The sequence below is a fragment of the Halichoerus grypus genome, chromosome X, assembly GCF_964656455.1.
Source record: "Halichoerus grypus chromosome X, mHalGry1.hap1.1, whole genome shotgun sequence".
NCBI lineage: Eukaryota > Metazoa > Chordata > Mammalia > Carnivora > Phocidae > Halichoerus > Halichoerus grypus.
The window spans coordinates 38,334,138-38,355,677 of NC_135727.1; the positions used below are offsets into that span (position 1 = coordinate 38,334,138).

The window sequence follows — 21,540 nt, forward strand, 5'->3', positions numbered from 1 at the left end:
TGAGGAGTGATTCTAGCTGTGTTACCTCGTGGTTGCTCATTTGCAAGATGATATAAATGAGTAAGCTTTTTGCTTGTCGACAAACTTGTATGTAGCCAGTATACAACCAGTGATCTTGTGCGGGGAGTTCATGTAGCAGTCTGCTGACTGGAAGACAAAGTATTTTCTAAATTGTCGTCAGGCATCTCTTATTTCTGTGCTTTAGAGACCAGATCATTTTGGAGGCATGAGGAAGAAATATTTTCTGTATTCTAAAGTAGACCATTAGATCACATTTCAATAGGTCAGTAACATTTTCACGAACCATAAGGCACTTTTAGTTCTATCTAGCTCCCTGGATCACTGCTATCTCAACTGTGTATACAGCTGTCACTTGGGGAACACATCGTGGCCTTAAGACGGACTGTTCCTTTTTAGCACCCAACACTTACATGAAATCAACCCATGCTGGGTGGGGCTGGCCAGCATGATTCTTGTATGATGTCAAAAACCTATCCCTGGACTATAGAGCTAGACCCCAATCCCCTAGTCTCGCTCTGTCCCTCAAGTATCCAAGCATCTGTCATTGTCCGTGAGCTTGTTAGACTCTCGGTACTCAGGGTGCTGCACTTCACTTTAAAAAGCACACCTCTTGAGTCAGCACAGCTCCATTTCTGATGTGTTTGGTTGCAGTTAATAATAGTGCGCTTTTGTAACAACCTTCACAAGCGTAAACAGATGAGATGAGTAAATTGGCTACCGTCATTATCTCTCATATATTTTAGAAGGTCATGATCTCCTTCTCACCCCTTCAAGGTTTACATTTTTCTAGCTCCTCTCAATGTACCACTGAAAACAGAGTTTCCATTCAGACACAGATGTTTAGCATGACTCACCCAGTGAAATGACTTCTCGTTGTATATGTTCAGTCCACCCCCCCTTCATGATTTTTCCCTATGATATATACGATGCTTTGCTTCTCTTCTAACTTAAGAGTCCCACCTTTGGGGCGCCTGGGTGGCTTAGTCGGTTAAGCATCTGCCTTCGGCTCAGGTCATGATCCTGGGGTCCTGGGATCGGGCCCCGCATCGGGCTCCCCCAGGAGTCTGCTTCTCCCTCTGCCTCTGCCACTCCCCACCACTTGTGCTGCGCTCTCTCTTGCTCTCTCTCTCTCGTTCTCACTCTCTCTCTCAAATAAATAAAATCTAAAAAAAAAAAAAAAGATTCCGACCTTTGAAAAAATACATATACGGGTGGGCGAGGAGGCTTTATATATCTAGGAAAATGCTTTTCATGGTATTTTCTGAAGGACCTTGAGATTTTTGTATAAGATGTCACTATCGTTACAATAATTTAGTCTTTGTCCTGATGCTCTACTTAGAAACGTTTTTTCAAGTGCTGTGGAACACTGGGGAAAGGAGTACTTCAAGCTTCCTGACCATCTAGTAAGAATTTGCTGTGAATCAACACTTCAGTATATTAGAAGCCCAGTAAGGAAGCAAGCCGAACAAAGTGAAGTAACTTCTAGAAGGTGATTTAACGCATGGAAATTTGCATTAGCTATTGGTACTGTTGGTGAAATGGGCTTGCACAGTCCGTCCTCCAGCCTCCTCCAGTTGCTTCCTGCTTTTCTCCCAGCGTGTTGTTTGGTGGCGCGGAAGGGCATTTCCCTGCTTCATCCCCCAAATCTACAGACCCTTCCAGCCCTTTCCCTAGTAGTTGTATTATAGTCTGCTCTTTCCTGGATCTCTGTTTCCTCACCAGGACGCTGGAGAAGTTGGACTAAATAATACCCATGGTCTCTCTGGAGGCTGACACAGTGTGATGCTGTGACTCCCCCTTTTTAAAATGGCTTCTGTTTCATTTTACTTCCAGAGAACAAATCACCACTAGCCATGGAGTAGTCATAAGAGGTCCTTAACTTTTAAAATGGCAAGGTGGCAACCAAGGTGAAAACCAGTCCAATTTTTGAAATTGGGCATTCCAGAATCCCTTTCCACCAAAGAATTCTCTTCAGGAAGACAAAATATTCTAAACAGCAAATGCCTTGTTTTATTACTGCATCATCCCCTGGTTTAAGTCAACGTTATATGTATAAATCTAAATTAAGCAATTAGGGAGTGACTGTTCACTTGACAAAGATAGTTTGCTTTGCAGATGGACTCACTCTAGGGTTTCTTTACTGCCTTCCTGGTGACTTCAAAATTAATCCATTTACATAAATGCAGCACATATGTAACCTTTTAGGAACAAATCTGTTTTGTAGACAGAGTAAAACTACATTGAGCCAGATACTCCATGTACAGTTTAACCCATATAAGATTCTTCTGTTTCTTATCAGACAAACAACATTATTTCACCTTGAATATGTTGGCCAAGAGGTGTTTCTCTCCCCCAGCCTTTGAAAAGCAAACTGATTCCCGTGCCTAGGTTTTAAGAACATTTCCTAACTTGAGTTTCTTTGTGTGTAAATTCACTCCCTTCCTCATCCCCTTAAAAAAAAATGGTAGGAATGCATTTTTCTAACTTTTGATGAAAAGTGGGCTTTTTATTTAAAGGTCACCTGTGTTGCCTGAACTTTCCTTGGAAAGCTTCGGGATGTTCACTTTTTAAGGAATGCTCGTTATAATTAATCATTACAGAGAATTGCGTTTTCTTTCCTTAATTGCACACTGAGCTGTCACTTGTTCTCTGCAAAACCTCAGCTAAGATCAGTCTCTTTCCTTGCACATGATACATAAACATGTTTGGCTTCATAGCTTTTCAAAGCACCTCGTCATTAGCCATGCTTTATTTAAAATCTTAACTAGTTCTTTAAAAGTTCACGGGGGTGATTATTGGCTAGTTCAGGTACTGTAGAGCTGTGTGTCTGCTATCAGTTAAAGTAAATGTTATCAGATTGTTGTTTGGTGGCCTTTGTGAAATAAATTGGTAGGCTTGTGTTCCTGATAGACAAGATGTCTGAGTCTCCTACATGAATCAAAATTGGCACTAATTGGCCCTTTGGTAAGCCCTGCAAAAGCCAAGCATTGGTCCATGGAGACTGAACTAATTTCTAAAGCTGAAGGTGACTCATTTGCAGGGATATGAGAGAAGAGCAGTACATATGCATTTTGGTCAAGGAGGCCTTTGCAGTCATTTCCCCAAAATAACAATAGAAAAAATAGCTTCCGACATGGACAACGAAGCAGTGTTTTCAGAGTAGAATATGTTAAAAGGTGACTTGTGCCCACGGGGTGGCTTCGCACTCGGTTATCCTTTTTGACTTATTTTTCTAGTCTTCCTTCCGTTTCTGGAAGCATCTCACCCAAAGGAGATTTGCAAGCGAGGATAGCTATAGACACCGGTCAGATAACAGACTAAAAACAACCCAACAGGATAGTCCTTGGTGTTATCCTAGTTGGCTCAGGAGATGATCTTTCAAGGCACTAAGGCAAGAGTTGTTTCTAGGTGGTCCTAGGATGGCAGGCCATCATGATTTTCCCCTTTATACTTTCTAAGGAGATGTTGGGTTTTTTTTTTTTTTTTTGCAGCAATATGCATGTACTATTTTTCTAAATGGGAAAAAATTATACATGTTTGTGGTTGGTGAGGTTGACAGAAGTAAAAATTACTGAGCCCAAAAAGTGATTTGTGACAATGCTATTTTTTAAATATATTACTTGGCGAGATTCTGAAGTGTTAAGTGCTAACAATTGTTAAGTGTGCACTGTTAATCAGATGGGCACCTTCCGAATTTCAGACTTCTGAAATTGGTGGGTGGGTTGAGGTGTTGTAAATTCACAACTTTGAGGATTTGATGGGCAGGTCAGGACAGTATGTAGTCTACTTTTCTTTTTTTTGGTAGGATTGCGATTGGGGGAAGTGATTCATTAGGATCTGTACAAATTGTCATCAGCCTTTATGACTAAAATCTTAATTTTTCTTGCCCCAATGAGAATTATTCAAGAGGATAAACTTGGAGTAGGCCCAAGTTTGGAATATTTTCCTCTTTTATGGCGAATTTGTTTTCACTGGGAGAAGGAAGAGTCAGCGTCTTCAGAAGGCTGAGTGGGGGGTGGGCAGAAGGTTCTGTGGGGCTATGAGGGAAAGAGTGGAATGTGTTGCATTGTGGCTTTGGGGCTTTTAGGAGAAATACCACATATGGCTGTTTCCTCCCAAGAATATAAGAAACTCCACACTCTGGGTCAGACCCATGGGCTGTCCAATGCAGTGTTTGTTCTGTCCGTGGTACCATGGGCTGTTTTGTGAAAGAGCATGTGTGTCTTCTATGATGCCAGCCTCTAAAGGTTAGAGGGTGTGCCAAATATCCTGAGCTCCTCTCATTAGGAACAGAGTCCTTTTATTCAGTTCAATGGAACTGGCATATTGAGCCTGGCAGGTCAGTCTTATGTGAATGACCAGTGACTGGCTGCTTTGTTAATTGCAAAGCATATTTTGCCAAATAATATCAACAAAGACATGTCAAACCACTTTCGATTCCTTGACTTCCTGATATACATGTACACACACACACATATGAAATTTCAAGGTGAACCCACTGAAAATCAGTGGAGCGAGCTAGGGCCGTACTGTTTTACGAAGGAAACCCAACATTTGGTTAATGGGGAGGACTGGGGCTGTGGCATTTGCTAAGACAGATGAACCTGGGGAGGTAATTGGTTTTATTGGCCAGGATGTGATCAGGGGCAGATTTAGTTTTAAGGGTCAGGACTGTGGAGGTAATTGTGGATCCAAATGGTCCAAGGCTAACGTGGATCCCATTTGACTTAGCCAGAGCACGTTTTATGCTCATTGATGCTTTTAGCCAGATGACTTCTTTTCATGTTTGAGCGTACCCAAGGTTGTTGGCTTGTTGATCAGGCTCACAAGTAACAGTGAGGCCCTTTTGTAGTGCTGATAGTGGCTTATAGGACGAACACTTGCCTTATAGACAGACTAGGGGATATCAAATTGTGTGCAGTTGTGAGGAGCAGAATATGGATATGTGTTATAATGCGGTGGGAGGGCCACTTTTTTAATGCTCCTGTGTTGAGAGTCACTGCATTAGAGGATAATAGTTGTAAATGAAGCCACATTTCTAACAAGGGGCCAGATAACGAGGACAAATGAAATCTGCAGAGTCTAGAAGCTTCATTTTAGCCATTATTTATAATCTCTTCTCCTACCAAACCTTTTACTTTGTAGCAAAATTGATTAATTTGCATGTATCTCTTTCTGTGTGTGCCCACATGCTCTCTGACAGAGGAGTGAGCAAACAGAGAAATGGACAAGAGGAAAGAGGATGGGGCAAGGTGGGGCTGGGGATGCATAATCCCAAAACTGAATAATCAACTCCGGAATAATCAAGATCTATTTTAGGGTCCTAACATTAATCTTGATATTTAATCATTCTGGGCGATGTTAAAAACAAAAGATTGTATAATAGCATTAATAAAAATCACTCGCTATGTAATGGTTCAGAATAAATATGGCTTTCTTTTTAGCATGAAATAGGAATCTGTTGAACGGGTCTTACTGTTCTCTCAGCACGCACAGATACAGCTCTGTTTAATTCCATATCCTCTTATCTATAAGTCCTACATTTAATTTACTACCATTCGAGTTGATTTATAGCTTTGCTTAGCAAAAGTACAGTCTTGATTAAAAGGATATTATCACAGCTGATGGGCCTTGAAAGCATTTTTTTTTTTTCAGACCTTCTAATAATTTTGACAGTGACCTGCAGACTCCCATAAGGCTAGATCTGCAAGTCTCCCGTTTTTGCCTACCTGGCCATACTTTGGGCAGTGGTGGTTAGGGGTATGTGAGAGGTAGTAGGGTGACATAGTCTTCCCATATGCTACCTCCTTAACCACCCCTAGAAATGGAAAGTTACTGCGACACTGTGGTAGCGTTTTAGCAGAAGTTTGCTTCAGGGAATCCCAGTTCCCTGGTTAGCTGATCTCCTAGCTAGCGGATAATTGCGACTGGAGCCTTTGTCTCTTGGGATGCTGCTCAGCGGAGGGATTCTCCACTCTGTCTCAGAGAGGATTCGATTATTATACATGAGGGTTACATTTTGAAGTTGCAGCTGTGGCCGATTCCTCCCTCAAACAATACAGAATTAGTTTTGGTGCTCCTGTCAGTGGAGATGACTTAATTTGCAAAGCCAATGATTTCCACAGGTTGGCCAGATTCGGTCATTCTCCACAGCAGGCCATTTTCCACTCTTCTGTTTTGATTGCGCAGTATGACTACTTGGTGGCATCTGTGGTTCTGGGAGTAAGGAAAATGCTGTTGCTCAACAGGTGACAAAAAGCTATTATGCTTTGATTCTGGTCAGAACATGATTGCCATTCTCCCGAATCCACTGGTTGAAGAAATGCGTCACTCTGGTTTTGGCTTTCTGTCACTGTGGAGTATGTTTTTTAATCCATGAAAGAAGTTATTTTTCCCAAAGGGCTCACTTTAAGATCACCCTACTTACATTTCCATTTGCAGGTACTTTTCAATTGTTCAGAATCGTAGGAACACAGAAAAGAACTAAAAATTGTAAATGTACTAATTCTAAATGGGAGAATTTTGATAATTTTTTGTCATATTAAATTTGGTGGTGGGGCCTTCTGAAAATACAAAAGTCAATCAGTTTTATTCATGAGTAATTTTTATTTTGGTCAGCATGTCCTTCCAGTTTGGTCTTAACCTCCTTCTTTATATTTACATATATATATAAGCTTTACTGAGGTATTATTCACATACCATACAGCTGGTCATAACCACTTCTAATTGCTAAATTACTAGGCTTTAAAATCTCTGATATTTTTGTTAAAGAACACAATGCACTCCTATGAAGAAAGGATTAATGTGTCTAAATTACCTCCAATTTGTCTAAATCACTTTTTTTTCAATACACAGCCACAGTTTGTCAGAGCTAGACCAATTATTAGAGGTTTTCTAGTTAACCTAGAACAAAAATCACCTGGGGAGTTGTTCTTTTTCCAAACCATACCCGCTGAAGCATGAAACCTCCTGAAATTCTGATAAACTTCACAGCCCCCAGGCCCCCCCATACCAGTTAAACACCCCTGATTTTGTCTAACACTCTCATCTCACAAATAGGGCAACATTCCTCGTCTCAACAATTTTGATTAGACGCCCTCATAAACACCAAAATTCTTTCCAATTTGAACATGACAGATTTTTGATAAATTGAGTCGAACATGCAAAATTCACTTCAGTGAGTGATGGGAGCACAGATTATTTATGCTGTGTATTTTTAAAAACAAATTATGAAGGAGCTGCTATGGTTGAAGGGGAAAGAAAAACAACTTCAAAGTCACAGATCAGAAAGTCGGTATATGGAAACTGTTGCAGATTTGTCATCGTCTCCATACCGTGTCAGGCACTCGGGAGATTAGTAGATGTCCTTTATCCTGGAAAGGCCTGATAGCTAAGCACTCATATTTCTTCTCAGCTGTCCACAGTCATTTCCCACAGGGTCTGGGAGGCCTTATTGTGTTAGTTTTTAAACAGCTGCCCTGATTGCATCTTCAGCAGAAGGAGATTCATAAGAATACTGATATCATGTAGAAGAAATAGCCACAGAGATAAGGCTTTCAGAAAAAACAGACTTCTCGGAAGATCTGACAGGCTCTAATGGATGGACGTGTGAAGAAGACCTGGGAAAAGAACAAGATGGATTCTCCAGAGGACTTTTTCTTCCCTGAAAAAGTGGAAGATTTCAGGCTAAGGGCAGAAGCAGCAAAAGAAGTTTGCGTGGACCCCTGTTCCTCTTCTAGACCTCTGCATGCCTACAGATGGAAAGAGGCAAGGCCTAAGACTTGACTCACCTGCTCTGAAAGGAAGCCTCTTTCCTGGATGAAAGTGTTTTCCTGGTCTCACGTCCTCCCTCCAGGTCCCTTGGGCCACCGTACTAAAGTCCACTTGGGGACCATTGACCTAAAGCAACTGTAGATTTGGGAGAATGGAATGGAGTTGTTGTGCTTTTGAAATTTCATTTTTCTTACCAGTGTTTACAAAGAAGACCTTTCTGTGATCCTCAGTTCTGTATATGATTCTCTGTGAGGTACGAGGGGGAAAAAGACTGATTCCTTCTGACTAGATGCTAATCAGTAAAACAGTATGTTACTTTCTTAAAACATTAGCAAGAAATTGCCCACAGTCACTTAGAGAACTCCCTTTCTTAGGGCATCACCAGAAGTTTGTGTGCTTCCCATAAAGTTATCACTATAACTCTCTGTGTTCATATATAAGAAACGGTGCAAAAATACCCTGCCCCAAAGGGATTTGACATCTTTATCACTCGTACATTTAGCAACAGTGCATGAGGGCAGTGATGTAGACAGACGGTGAGGGTTTGCCATGGACCCACCTAAGCCGTGTCATATATTTTAGAAATACTACATGGAATGGGTGATGATGTCGGATCTGGTTGTTGGCTTTTTTTCAGCCTTATCTGGGTTTGCTCGTCTACATAGAATTCAAGGTCCTGAAGAGACTAGACAGCCTGAGAAGGGAGTTGGCAGCCCCGGAAGTTTTGGAACTTAATCCAAACTGGCGCTTATATCTGAAAACAGGATGCGTGTTTGCTGTCTCTTTGAAGTCAGCTCCCTTGCTCTGGTTCCTTAGTGTCGTGAGCCACAGTTTGGGAGTGGGGGCAGAATTCTTGCCCTCGACGGTCTTATTCTACACACAGCAGCATGGGTGTTCTGGGTCCAGACAGAATAGCATAGCCCAATGCACGTCGGGGGCACATCCATCAATGTTTTCAGTCTCCACGGCCATCATAATGGCCCTCAAACCCAAAGTCAGTGCTTTGGAAAGAGAAAAATGTTATGTATCTAGGTATGCCCTTCCAGAAACAAGGGGAAAGGAAGAACTGCATTGTCTTGGAAGTTAAATTATAACTTTTCCTTTCAATCTCTATGAAGAAGACTGTACTAATAAAACTGCCCATTTCTTTCAGGTCGGTGTACATGGTATTAGAATAGAATTCATCAATGAAAAAGGATCAAAACGCACCGCCACCTACCTACCGGAGGTTGCAAAGGAGCAAGGTCATTGTCGTACTTTATTTCCTATGATCTGCTGAAGAAGTTGAACAAATACACACATTGAAGTGCGCTTCTCTGACCTGGCAGTTCTCAAATGAGAAGAAACGATTCTTCTGCCCCTGGCACTGCCATGTCCGCATGAGATCGGTGAATGACTCCCACAGAAGTTGAATCTCTGCACTAAAGTTGGAGAGCAAAAACACGCAAAAGTATAACTTTCCCCAGAGCAAAGCCTTGTAGATGTGGGGTTTTCTTTTTAGGCAGTGGTTTGCTATGAATTTGGAATGCCCTTTTCTCATAATCCCACCGTACTGTATTTGGCGTAAACAAGCCTTCTGTCTAACAGTCAGCCCCGCAGTACATTGTCAATATCAAATGTTTCCTCGTCAGGTGGTTGCCGGGGACTCATTCGGCTACTGTGAGGATTGCAGGTTTCCCATTAAGATCAGGAGCACCAAGACTACACGAAGTCTCCGTTTTGATCTGCTTGGTCTGCACTTCCTAATCAAACATGTTTCTGTGTTGGCAGATAGAGCACAAATGTTTATGAACCACCACTGTAGCACAAAAGAATTCTTCACTCTGTAACACCTTGTCCTTTCTAGCCACCATGAAATTCTAGTTTTTCACGTCAGTTGAAATGAATATTTTTTCTTTATCTTACAGAGCTTTTTTCCCCTCATCAGAAAGCATCTGTGATTGGGTTCCTCTCATGTTGGGTTCATATAAATGTGAGCTATATAACCGTACAATTTCATATCATTACACGCCCCCCACCCCGACAAGAGAGTTAGTCTTTAAGATAGCTCTCGGAAGATTTATTGGGGTGGTTTTCAAAAATGTCTCAATCCTGTAGTTCCCGTTGGCTTCATAAAGTGTATACGAGGGAGAGGGGGCCTCGGATATTAAGCATAGCATCCCACATCAGAACCAATAAAAATGTCTTTGCATACTTCACACAGATACACTTAACTGACTCCAGAAGATACCATCAGGGACGGTAATTACCATGAGTTAGTGTGGGAGTCCTACTACTGAGTTGACACAATGACATTTAGGCTTCTCCCTCCCTTTTAAAGATGTCATTGCTAGAGGAGAGGGCAGTGTTCGTGGTTTAATACCGAGCCCCGCCTGAGCCGTCACTGCCAGCCTCTTAGACGTCTCATCTTTGAATGCGATTGAGATCAAAAAGCCAATGTTGTCAGCCGTCACGGGTAGCTAGCACTTAAGGTATGCGGGGGGCAGACCTGCTTCTCTACAGGAGGAAGTCTTAGGTCTTCTGTGTGACTGTTTCTAGGGCCAAAGGAGTTGATGGTATTTGGTGACAGTCCTAGCTGACCTCTACAAAGTCATTTTGTATTTGCCCGAAAGTGCTTGTGACATGTGCTTGACTGGTATTTTATCTGGTCTACTCTCCACAGGATGGGACCATATTCAGACCATAGACTCCTTACTGAGGAAAGGAGGATATAAAGCTCCGATAACTAATGAATTCAGGAAAACCATAAAACTGACCAGGTACAGAAGGCATTTTCTAGCGCCAGGCTAACCAGTACCTTTCGATGCGTGTGTCTATAACCCTTTGATCTCTTTGGTCTCTCTTACTTGCTTTTCTTTCCTGAAACCAAATGGAAATGAACGGCAGGGCCATCCTGGGGGTGGGTATGATGGAACTCGGCTTGTGTGACGTACCAGTCTTCCCACCTTTAGCTCTGTGTGATTCCTTGGGCTCTACACGAGCAAGTCCTCTAAGCCTGTAGACTACGTTATTGAAGAATGTTACCAGAATTAGCCCTTGGCTAGCTTTGGACATTGCTTAGCGGAACCCCCGGCTTCTGATAAGCACTCTTCAAATTTGAATTTAACCTTAGGATGTTGGCAGCAGTAGAAGTCTATCATGGAAGCTTACTGAAAATCACAACTGAGCTAGACTCACAAATGCCAAACACATTTTTCCGTGGGATGATGGGGATACTTATTTTTTAAAAATATCCAACATTTTAGGAAAATGGATTGCTGTTTCCATTTGTTTCAATTCCATAAAACCACAATGAATGCCTATAGTCTAAAAATGGACTTTTCCCAGCTCTGAGGAGTTACACATTTGAAAATGCCTCCCTCTCTGCTTTCCCCAAGTTCAGTCTAGGAGAATAGAAGGGCATGTACAAAAATAATGATGCATGTAAGGCAGAATGTGATGGATGGTGTGAAGTCATAAAGTAGGGAAAGAGGACTTACATGAGGGGTGGGATTAGATAATATAACATTTCAGAGAGGAGGGAGGTTTGAGACTGGGCTGGAAGAATGGGTAGAATATGTGAGGCTGGGGGAGGAAAAGGATTGATTTAGTGAGTCGAGGCATGTGGGTGGTGAAGTATAGAGCCAAGTTCTGAGGAAGGTTCAACAGTCTGATTTGGCCGGTCTTTCAGTGTGCATACAGAAGGTGGTCATGGGAGTGAAACATGGCCCAGAAGGTGGGTTGGGTCATATCATAGAGGGTATTGAGTTCCCGACTAGGAAGCGTAGACCTGATTCTAGAGGCGGTAAGTAGCCACTGAAGGGTTTGAAACAGATGGATTTGGGGAGGTGTAAGATTGGAATGGGACACAGGAAAAGGAGTTAGGAGACATTGCTATTACCTACGAATCTGGGGCAGCCATCCAAAGGAGGTGAATGGGAAGCCTTAATAAGAACTGTGGCAGTGGGGTGGGAAGAAAGGAGCAAACAGACGAGAAAACACTGGAAGCAACAAAAGGACTTAGTCATCATTCAGAAGTAGGGAAGAACAGGTCAAGGCTTTCCTCTAGATGAAAAGCACCAAGGCACCAAAGCACCCTTTAGCCAAGGGAGGGACCGCAGGAGGAGAGTCACGTTTCAGCATTGATTCTGGATTTGAAGTGCTTCCTGGGGTATCTGTATATAGAAATGTCCCATATGTCACCAGAAGTGTACACAGATAGAACTCGTGGCCAGAGATGGTGATTTGGGATCATCTGTGAAGAGGTCGTAGCTGAAGCTATAAAGGTAAGGCTCCCTGAGGGGGCAGAGAGAGTATAGGGTCAAAAAAACTGAAGGCAGAAACACAGTAAAATCCTAGCAGGCAGGAGTAGGAGGAATAGTCAGATAAGAAGCAGTCTGAGAGACAGTGGTGGCGGGGGCGGAGGGGGGAGAACAAGGGATGTGTGGAGTTGTAGAGCCCACGACACAGGAGAGCTTCAGGAAGGGAGTGGCGCGTGGGCTCCTAATGGAGAGGTCAAGCAGGGGTGACCTTCTGAAAGAGCAGTTTCCATGGAAGAGTGGCAGGAGCCAAGGAACACGGGGCTGAGGAGCAGCATGAGATGAAGGGCTGAAGGTAGAAAATGCAAGTTACACTTTTGAGAAGTGAGGGGGTGAAAGGAGAGCCAGAGATGGGGAAAGAGAGGGTTCGGGATACCAGTACTAGGAAAAGCATTTCGTTGTTGCTATTCTTACCAAATGGCAAGGCCTGAGTAGATGCGTGGATGAAGGGAAGGGAATGGACAAAGAGGGAAGGTCCTGGAAGAAAGAACAGTCAAGTGAATGAGATGCATACACAGTGGCAATAGGTTGGCTTTCCTCTGTTCCTTCCTGCTAGCAAACTGGGGCTGGTGGAGGGGGCTGGGCATGGAAATTTCTAGAATGACTGAAACCAGGAGCAGTAGAGCAGAAAGAGCACTGGACTTAGACTTGGATTCCCGGGTTCAGATCTCAGCTTCGCCACTTGGTTGTGTGGCATTGGGCCAGTCACGACTTCTCTCTGGACCTCTGTCTCTCCAGGTCTGTAAAGTTATCTCTAAGGTCCCTCCTAGCTCTGACATTGGCGTGTCATCTATTTCTTGATGTTAACTTTGTCTCTTCCCTGACTTTTTCAGGTACCGTAGTGAAAAGATGACCCTGAGCTATGCTGAATACCTTGCTCATCGCCAGCATCATCATTTCCAAAATGGCATTGGGCATCCCCTTCCGCCATACAACCATTATTCCTGACACTGAGCCGCACAGCCAGTCACTGGGCCTCTCTGCAGACCTCTTCCCAGGAGACCCTACCCCTTCTTGGTCTAGCTATCTCTTTTACTGTACCATTTTATGATGATAGTTTCCGTTGCCATGATGAAGCTTGGACATCATCAGTTGAGATCATCATGGTAACGGGTAGGAAAGTGGCATTTGTTAAGAAGATTCTGTTTTATTATTTTAGATCATTGATTTTTTTTTTTTTTGCAGCATATATAACTTTTGGGGTTTTCTTTCCTTGCCATATTATGTAGAATTTTGCTTTGCTCTCTCAATCAGGTTCCTGTCTTTCTGTCCTTGCCTTCCCTCCTGTCTTCTTTCCTTCCTTCTGTCTTCTCTTCCCTCCTTCTTTCAACTGTGGATGGAAGAAATTGTGCAGTTTTTAAGGATTTTATTTAGGTTTTTCTCTAGTTTTTCCTCAGTAAGATAGGGAATTTTTGATAGCTGAGTTTGGGAGCAATTCATATCAAATTCAGGTATTTGTATATTACTCTTGAATTTGTCTAAAACGCATTTTGCTATGAGAGCTTAGTATGTGGGTCTTCACTCCTTAGGTGTTTTTCCCATGGTTAAAATATATGAACTTTAGTTCTAGTAGAGAACATGCAAAGGTCCATGATAGAGCTTGTCACAGAGAGTGAGAAATCATTTATGCCTATTGTGCTGGTTATCATAGAAGAGACAGCTTCATCACTTTATAGAACCAACTTAACAAACTACAACACTGTTTTAAGAAAGTACAAGCTACCTTTCAGATATGCTACAGAAATCATTTTGAAGAGCAGCAAATATCAGGAAGAGAGCAGATAGAGAATCTAGTGCCTTTGAGAAGAATATAATTAAATGGAATTAAGAGAGGTTAGGGGGAAAAAAGGCAATTTAGAGAAATATTCTTATAAAATTTTATTGTGTCTATATGTGAAACAGCAGATTAGATGAATTCCTTACTCTTAAGTATTTTTTTAAGGTGAAAAAATTTATTTTGAGCAAATAACCAAAAAAGAGACATTTGTCTATTATATATTAATTTAAACCTGTTAGCTTTAGGTTTCAATAAGTCATGATTGGCCAGAGACAATTTTAGTGACTATTTAAAGAAATAGTAAAGATAATCTAGTGAAACAAAAGTTCATATATGCCATGATTTCAGATATGTTTGTCATGGGGATAAGACTGGAGTCTTTCTGCACTACATACTTTTGATAGAAACACATTTACTATGTTGATAAGTTGTTACATTACACCTATGAAAATGGAGCCAGCATTTAGAAATGACAGAGTTGTTACAGCCCAGCCCATTTGCAGGGCTGGTCTTCCCACGGTGCATACAAAGAGAACTTCCCAACGTCAGGAGGAGTAGGAGGTCCGTGTGTCTATCCCCAGGAAAAATGACAGATGATTCTGGAGAAAGATTACCTTCATTTTCCTGTAGTGTGTGTGTGTGTGTGTGTGTGTAATTTTTTTCCAACAGGAAACCAGTATATCAAGTGATGAATATAAGTATGGTGCAGAATATGTAGTCTAAAACTCTTGAGATGTCACTGAAAATCAAAATGGCGGAGCTTATACCTAGAGTCGGCTGTGACAAGTGACAGACTGCTAGTTCCGAATTCAAAACCCTTTTGCTAGTTGGTGCGCTGATTGCCTGAATTCCCTCCGCTTGCCACTGTGGCAGAGGAAACTGCTTTCATTTTTGATCAGAGTCTTTAGAGGTTTGGTGGTATTCCTTCATCCACAGCGCCTGTTGTTGAAATAACCATTTTCAGTCGTGATGCCTTAACTAAGAAGCCAATGGTTAGCCTGAAATGCAATCCTGGTAGCCAGTCCCACTGAACCTAGAGATCAGTCAGAGAAAGCTAGCTGTTGGGCTATATGTAGCAAGGGATCTTGAGTCCTTTCGTTTCTCCTTGGGAGCAGTTTTGGAGCAGATTCATCTTTCAGCATAAAACCAGGTGGCTACCTGATGGAAACTTTTTCTTGCCCTTATAGGGACACTGAGCACAAGCTGAATGATATTGTCTGCTGCAAAAAAAAAAAAAAGTAAATAAAACAAGCAAACTGAAGAGAGACAAAATAGACCAATATTGACCCATCTTATCCATCATCTCATCAGTTCAACAGGCTCCTTGTCCTGGGTGAGCTCATGGTTAGAAGTTGTTGTTGTTGTTGTTTTTCAAAGAAAAGATCTATGACATACATATGTGTGTGTGTATACATTTACTTACACGTACATACATACATATGTGTGTTTATGTATTTAACGGTGCTAATCAATCTTGAGCAGGTCACGTGACTGGTCATGCGGACTCTAAAAATCATATCAGATTTTTAAAAAATTCTTGATATATGCAGATGTTCTACAGATTTTTTCTTACCAGTGTAATAATGTTATACTGAAGAAATAACCATCCTGCAGGCTTCAGAGGACGAGGTCAGCAATATTTCCCACCATGGCTTGGGGGAAAAGGATAGTTTTGTCTCCTTTTGTTTTCAAATTAATGCACAGTGCATTTTTTTTTGTCTCTAAATAGCTGTTGACTAAAAAGACTTCGTAGCGTAAAGGGTGTCGTGCAAACTGTAATGGTGTGCTTCAAACAGAAAAACGCTAGACCCTTTCACCTTCATCGTATAGTACAAAGCTGTTAAGTCTGTGGTTTGAATGAACTTGGAACATGTTGAAATATGTAGCATGTGTCTTTAACTCAGACGAAGATTCTGATTGCACAGGTTGTGTTTTAGCCAGTTGTGGTTTATTTGTCCAGAAACACAAATGTGAATTGCACTCTTATCACCAGAATATTGTATAAGTTCAGTGATCTTTAAACAGCTCAGAAGTAATACTTGAACTTCATTTGAGTAGCACAAAGTTTACATTGCCCCCCCTTTTAAATGTTAATTAGTTCCATTTCTGTGTTTTGTTTCTCAAATGCAACTGGGTATTTTTTTTTTCCTCTGGGAAAACAGTACGCGTTTTACTTTGGTATGTAGCAAAAGGCTTCCGTTTCTGGAAGGTTTTCTTGTTCTTAAAGTCAGCCAGGTACCAGATTCTAAAAGAACAATTGCCCCCCCACCACCACCCTAGCCCACCCCGACCCCCATTAAGTGGCCTTCGGACTGCACGAGAGTGTGCTCCCACCCGCCCCAGTCTCCCCTAACCTTGAGAGGTCGGTGTACTTGCTGGAGGAAGGTGCAAGGCTTGCTCTCGGTCCCCCCTCCCCCTTCAAGCAGGTGTAAGAGTTTCTAGTCCAGTACACACAGTCCCAATGCCCAGCACACCAGAAGTTTGTATACTGGCCTCTTTCCATGTCTTCAAATGTGCAGGAAATTTGAAACTGTCATCTGGAATAGGTTCCATCTCTTACGTGTGTTAGATCAAACCAAAGAAGCCCCCAGCCATGCCCAAATGCTGCTCCAAAAGCCTGCCTTCCAGTCCTTACAAAAACCTTGCAGGATTAAATGTGTTAACTTTTTTATTTTTGTACAGTTTCTAAGTGATTTTTGCTAGTGATGTTCAATTGAATTAAGTTTATTTGAGGGGTGTGAGCACCTCCTCCATTGAAATAAACTGGTGACTTTCCTTTTATTTTTTAAAAGCAGAAACCCGTTGTGTGCCTCTCGATTTAAGGGTTTCCGATTACATTATTCTGAAGACCAGCATTGATCCTTTATATACAAAGATCTGTTTTCCTTGTTTTTTATTACTGTTTCAGAAGAAGAGAAACCTTTTATTTTGCTCTGGACCCAGTAACTGCGCTGGTACATAGACGCACTGAGAAAACAAACTTTTGTAACCACCTCTGACTGTTTTTGTATATCAAAGTCGATTACTTTTGAAATATTTGGATCTAGTTTCTAAGTTATTTTAGTGTTTTGTATGTTCCCCGAAATTACTTTGAATCCGTCACCAGCATACAGAGTTCTTGGTGATACAGTGGTGAGACTCGTAATGAGCAAAAGCTACCTGGAGTAGCTCTTCTTTTCCTTCTTTCTTAGTAACCTGTTTTTGGATTACAGTGAGACATCGCAGATTACCTGAAACCCCCTCCAAGTATAACTAGATCCTCCTTCCTTCCACATTTAATTGCTTAATAGTTTGAAGAAACTATTGGAAATGGGCATTTTATATGATATGTATAGCTTGAAAATATTAAAACTGAATGAGAGGAAAAAAAATGAGAAGGTTTACGTGGGTCTGTAAGGTATGGCTGTGGAAAGATATTGTAGTAGTTTTGACACTATTGTTACTATCTTTAAAATCATTTACCCAATAAAACGTTAAAACTGAGTTACCGTTTGGTGTCTCTTTCTTTAACCTGCCTGCCTCATCGTAAGGCTGTTGGTCCCGTGGGGGCTTCCTGTTACGATGCTAACCGTCGAAGACTTGGAAACGGAGCTGATGCCGATTTCTTTCCAAACCGGCGCTCGGGACACCTCACCCACCCGCAGCTGCTCCCCACCTCCCCTATGATTTGCCTGTGTCCTCCTTGTGCCTGGCCCTCTATCCTGGCTTGGTGACTGAGTCCAGCCTTTATTGGACAGTCCGCCCTGGCCTCGGACCTGGGGCGAGCATCACACGTGAAGTCCAGTGGTAGCATGGCCGTGCTTATGCAGCTCCAGATTCCTTCCGGACGGTGTGTTATTAACAGGTGTTTCCCTCTGGCGAGCTGGTGGGGGCAGTCAGCAGTGCTATCCGGGCGAGAGCACCTCAGGAGGTGGGAAGCCTTTCTTCTCTTCTGCCCTCAAGGCTTTGCCATGTTCTCGGTACGGGAGGAACGGAATCTGAAAACGCCCCAGATGTGGCTGCTCCGAGCGGGTACACACTCACACACACACTAAGCCTACCATACACTCAAAACGTGTCCCCAGTTACTTTTCCAGTTCCGGAGTGGCAGGAGATGAGCTCTACTCCCAGCCCGAGCTTGGGGAAACCATCTGTGTAGAGGGCAAGGCAGCTGGTGCTGCTGACCTCCCCCGGCCAGCTAAGAGCCTGCATCGAGAGAAGGCGAGCTCTTGGTGGGCCACCTCTCTCCCAGCTGTTGCCTTATCTCTTCCCCCGTGGAAAGGCCACCGAGGACATTGCTCGAATACCTCGGGCTCTTTCTAAATCATTTGCTGTCTCAGTGCTAAATCCTACGCCGTCCCATGCATATTTCAGGATTAATTGCTCGTGAATGCACACGGGCTGATTTTCTGTTGCATTGCCCCAAAGCCCCGCTGCCCGTGTGAATTTGGTGACACGTGCTGATGTCAATCACAGTGGCTAAAAACAGCCATCTCAGATCCCGGAGGACTACTGCGGTGTTGAATAGTGCTCCATTAAGGCGGCCATCTGCTCGAGGTTTATCCAGTTCCATCATTCATGGTTAATGGTACATGGGATTTTTTTTTGTAATGATTTAGACAATATTAATAGGCTCAGGTAGAACGAAGTAATTGCACGAGCCCACAGCCTTCATTTTTTATCACATTAGTGGTTAACTCAATGGTCTGGACGGATTTCAACTTCGATAATCAAACTCCACCTACCTAAATTCTTCGCAGAGCTTCAGCATTTCCTCCCTGGATTTCATGCCCCACTAGGCACCTTGGAAATAGCTCCACTGCTTCGGAGGAGCGGCACGGCCGTTCCTCTCTGTTGATGGAAAACACCCTCATGCCCAAGGGGTCCGATCAGTAGAGCTGGGGGGCAATCAGCCGTGCTGAAATCACACGCGCACTCAGAGCTGCCAGTCGGGAGAGCTAGTGAATGGCCGCCCATTCGGAGAATGGCTTCTCCCACTTCCTGCAGCTCTGACCACAGGAGCCAAGACACGTGTGGGTGTGGGCTCAGCCGTTGCAGCTTCCCCGTTTGCCCAGGCTTTCACCTGCAGGAGGAATAGCTTTATGGGGGACGCACACGAGGTGGGCCCTGGGGAGACGGCTTGGGCTCCTACGTTAAAAGGCCTCCCTTGATCCAATAGCTCGTAGGACAATCTCCTGATCAGACCCCAGGCCTGTGAAAAGAAATCTTTCAAGACGGGGAGGAAATTGCCTTAGATCCTAACGAAGCACTCTTCTCAAGCCAGACTACCTCGTCCTGAGAACTTGGTTACAAATGGATTTAAAAACGACCCTGAATAGATCATGTTCGTATTGCACCGACTATCTCAAATGGTTTCAGTGAACCGGCCCAGAGGCCTGGTAGAGGCCGTGTGCCTTATATAACTGAACGCTGACCTGTGCTTGCAGATTTCCATCATGACAGATGATCACATTAGCCCGACAGAGGTTAGATGTAGGGTGTGCTAAGTCTGGAGCGCGCAGCTGGGTGGTGGCTGCGAGACGTGCCTCTGTGCTCACCAACTGCCCTGGCGTCCTTGAGCTCACGCTCCCATTCTAGAAGGACACAGCTGAGTCACAAGGGGCCAGCCATTTGCTCAGCCTTTGGTCTCCCTCTATGGTGGAAGACTCTCTTTGCTTTTTAATCAAACTCTCAGCTGACATCTCATTATGTTAAAGATACGAGATTAAAAGCGGTATTTTGTTGTTCTAAATTACAGATGCACACCGGTTCCTTAGAAAGCTAATGAGAACAACAAGGCTGTGTTGATGACTATAAGAATTTATAATCGGGGCGACAGATGATGGAGGCAGAGCCTCAGCACCCCATTTATTTCTGTACTCTGTATGGCCTGCCCGACAGCAAGAAGGTTCTGATTTGCACAGAGAAGAGGGGATATCTTACTCCTATAGTTTTAGGACAGTGGGTATGTCCAGACCTAAACCATGAAATTCCATGAAATTCTGATCCAGGCCTGGCGAGGCCTTCAAGAAGTTCAGGCAGGAAACACATCGATCCTGAGCTTTGAACAGAAATGAGGCCACCCGACATCTCCCACTAAACCCACTGATGGGTGTTCAACTGCAATTCTGGAGGTACAACATTAGGTATGCATTGGGGGCTTCTTTCAGGTGGTATTACAGTTTTTAAATACCATACGTTTATACACATGGTTTTTTTTTGAAGCGAATGTGTACGGAAACTTGGATCGGTTCCAACAGAACGCCAGGTCCCACGGGACAATCTGAAAGCCATGGCTGGAGCCCCAACCTGCCCAGGTATTTTGAGGGCCTTTGGCAAGCTGTCATCTCATCTCCTTTTCCATTCTGGCCTTTTCCTCCCAAATGTCAGGCTCAACGTGATCCATCAATATTTCCTGCGTGCCTGTCCCCATAGGGGCATGGCCCCGTGCTTGGCTTGAGAATGATGATAGTGTTAATGTCATAAAAACAAACGAACAGTCCGCTCAGAGCTAAGAGTTGTGGGGGGCATCCAAATTTGGTCTAGTTGGGGAAAGTCGTTCAGACCGGGGCCTATGCAACATCGGGCTGGCTTTATAGGGCCCCCCTAACTTACTTCCACCTCAGAGGGGCACCCGAGCAGAGTTGTCCCTTCCCCTGTGATCCCCCCAGCTGTCCTGCTCCCTGGCGGCAATGCGCTAGCTGGTTGAGAAAGAAAATGTGTGCTCATAGAAGAAGTAGGTTTACGTGCATGTGGAATGGCATTTGGTGTTGGAGAGTTGTTCTTCTCACTGCAAAGCTGCCCTCTCAAAGGCTCCGGGCCCTTCCCATGACCAGGACGGAGAGAACAGCACAGACTAGGCTGGTTGCGCTAAGAATCCTGGAGGCCCGAGGAGCCGAAGAAAACATCTACTCACGGAGCAGGAGGAGAGAGAGGATGGTATGGGTGACCCAGCCAGCGCGGAAAGTCGGAGTCCCTCTCGGTGTGACTTTCCCCTGCTACGTAGGCCAGGAAGAAGGCAGTGTTCAGTTTGGATTATTGTAAAACAGGAAACACAACCGGTACACAAGAGAGCAGGTAAATCACATCTGAACCAACAGGAAGCTGCTGAAGGCTGGAGTCGTGGCCTAAACACCAGGCAGATTTGAAACTAGGAGTTGCTCTAGTCACTCTTCATCGATCCAGCATTTCCGTCTCAACGGTCTTCTGGAATGATCCAAGGTTAGGGTAGGTGTCAACCCACAGAAGTGGATCGGTGTGCATCAGCACAGGAGACAGGGGTTGAGCAAACAGCTGGATGGGGCAATCGTGCCCCACTCCCACACATCCTGGCAGAGTAGGAAGGGCGTCTTGGGCCTGGAAAGAGCAGGAAACCCCCATCTTTTTGGAAGGGCAGTACTAGCGTGAGTAATGCACACATTTCCCTAAACTTTCTCCACTTCAGACATTCAAATGAATTCCAGGAACTCTGCATGGAGACCTTGCCACCCTGCTGGCACTGGCCTCGGCCACGGCCCCTTTCCCAGAACTGTGGTCAGGGACAGTGGTGGGTGGCCATAGTCACCCCTGTACATGAAGCCATGCCCCTTGGTGACCTGGATTGGGTTTACCTTGCCCAGCAGACGTGGTCTGTGGTACACATGAATGATGGGGGTGGAAAGGGGGCACGGGGTTAATATGGCTGCTCAAGTA

General features: G+C 43.7%; 2 protein-coding genes across 3 annotated transcripts in view; one reads left to right on the plus strand and one right to left on the minus strand.

Annotated features, from left to right (window-relative positions):
- The window catches only part of AMMECR1 (AMMECR nuclear protein 1), a 114,148-nt gene extending 96,796 nt beyond the window's left edge, over positions 1-17,352 (plus strand). For both annotated transcript variants that reach the window (XM_078064575.1, XM_078064576.1), the window contains 3 exons: positions 8,948-9,038; positions 10,457-10,553; positions 12,926-17,352. In XM_078064575.1, coding sequence (XP_077920701.1) covers positions 8,948-9,038; positions 10,457-10,553; positions 12,926-13,040 — 303 coding nt within the window. In that variant the 3' untranslated portion in view covers positions 13,041-17,352. The remainder of the gene's footprint in view (positions 1-8,947; positions 9,039-10,456; positions 10,554-12,925) is intronic.
- TMEM164 (transmembrane protein 164) overlaps positions 14,297-21,540 on the minus strand; it is a 177,696-nt gene continuing 170,452 nt past the window's right edge. The window contains exon 8 of the mRNA XM_078064583.1: positions 14,297-15,089. The gene's annotated coding sequence lies outside the window, so the exon portion shown is untranslated. The remainder of the gene's footprint in view (positions 15,090-21,540) is intronic.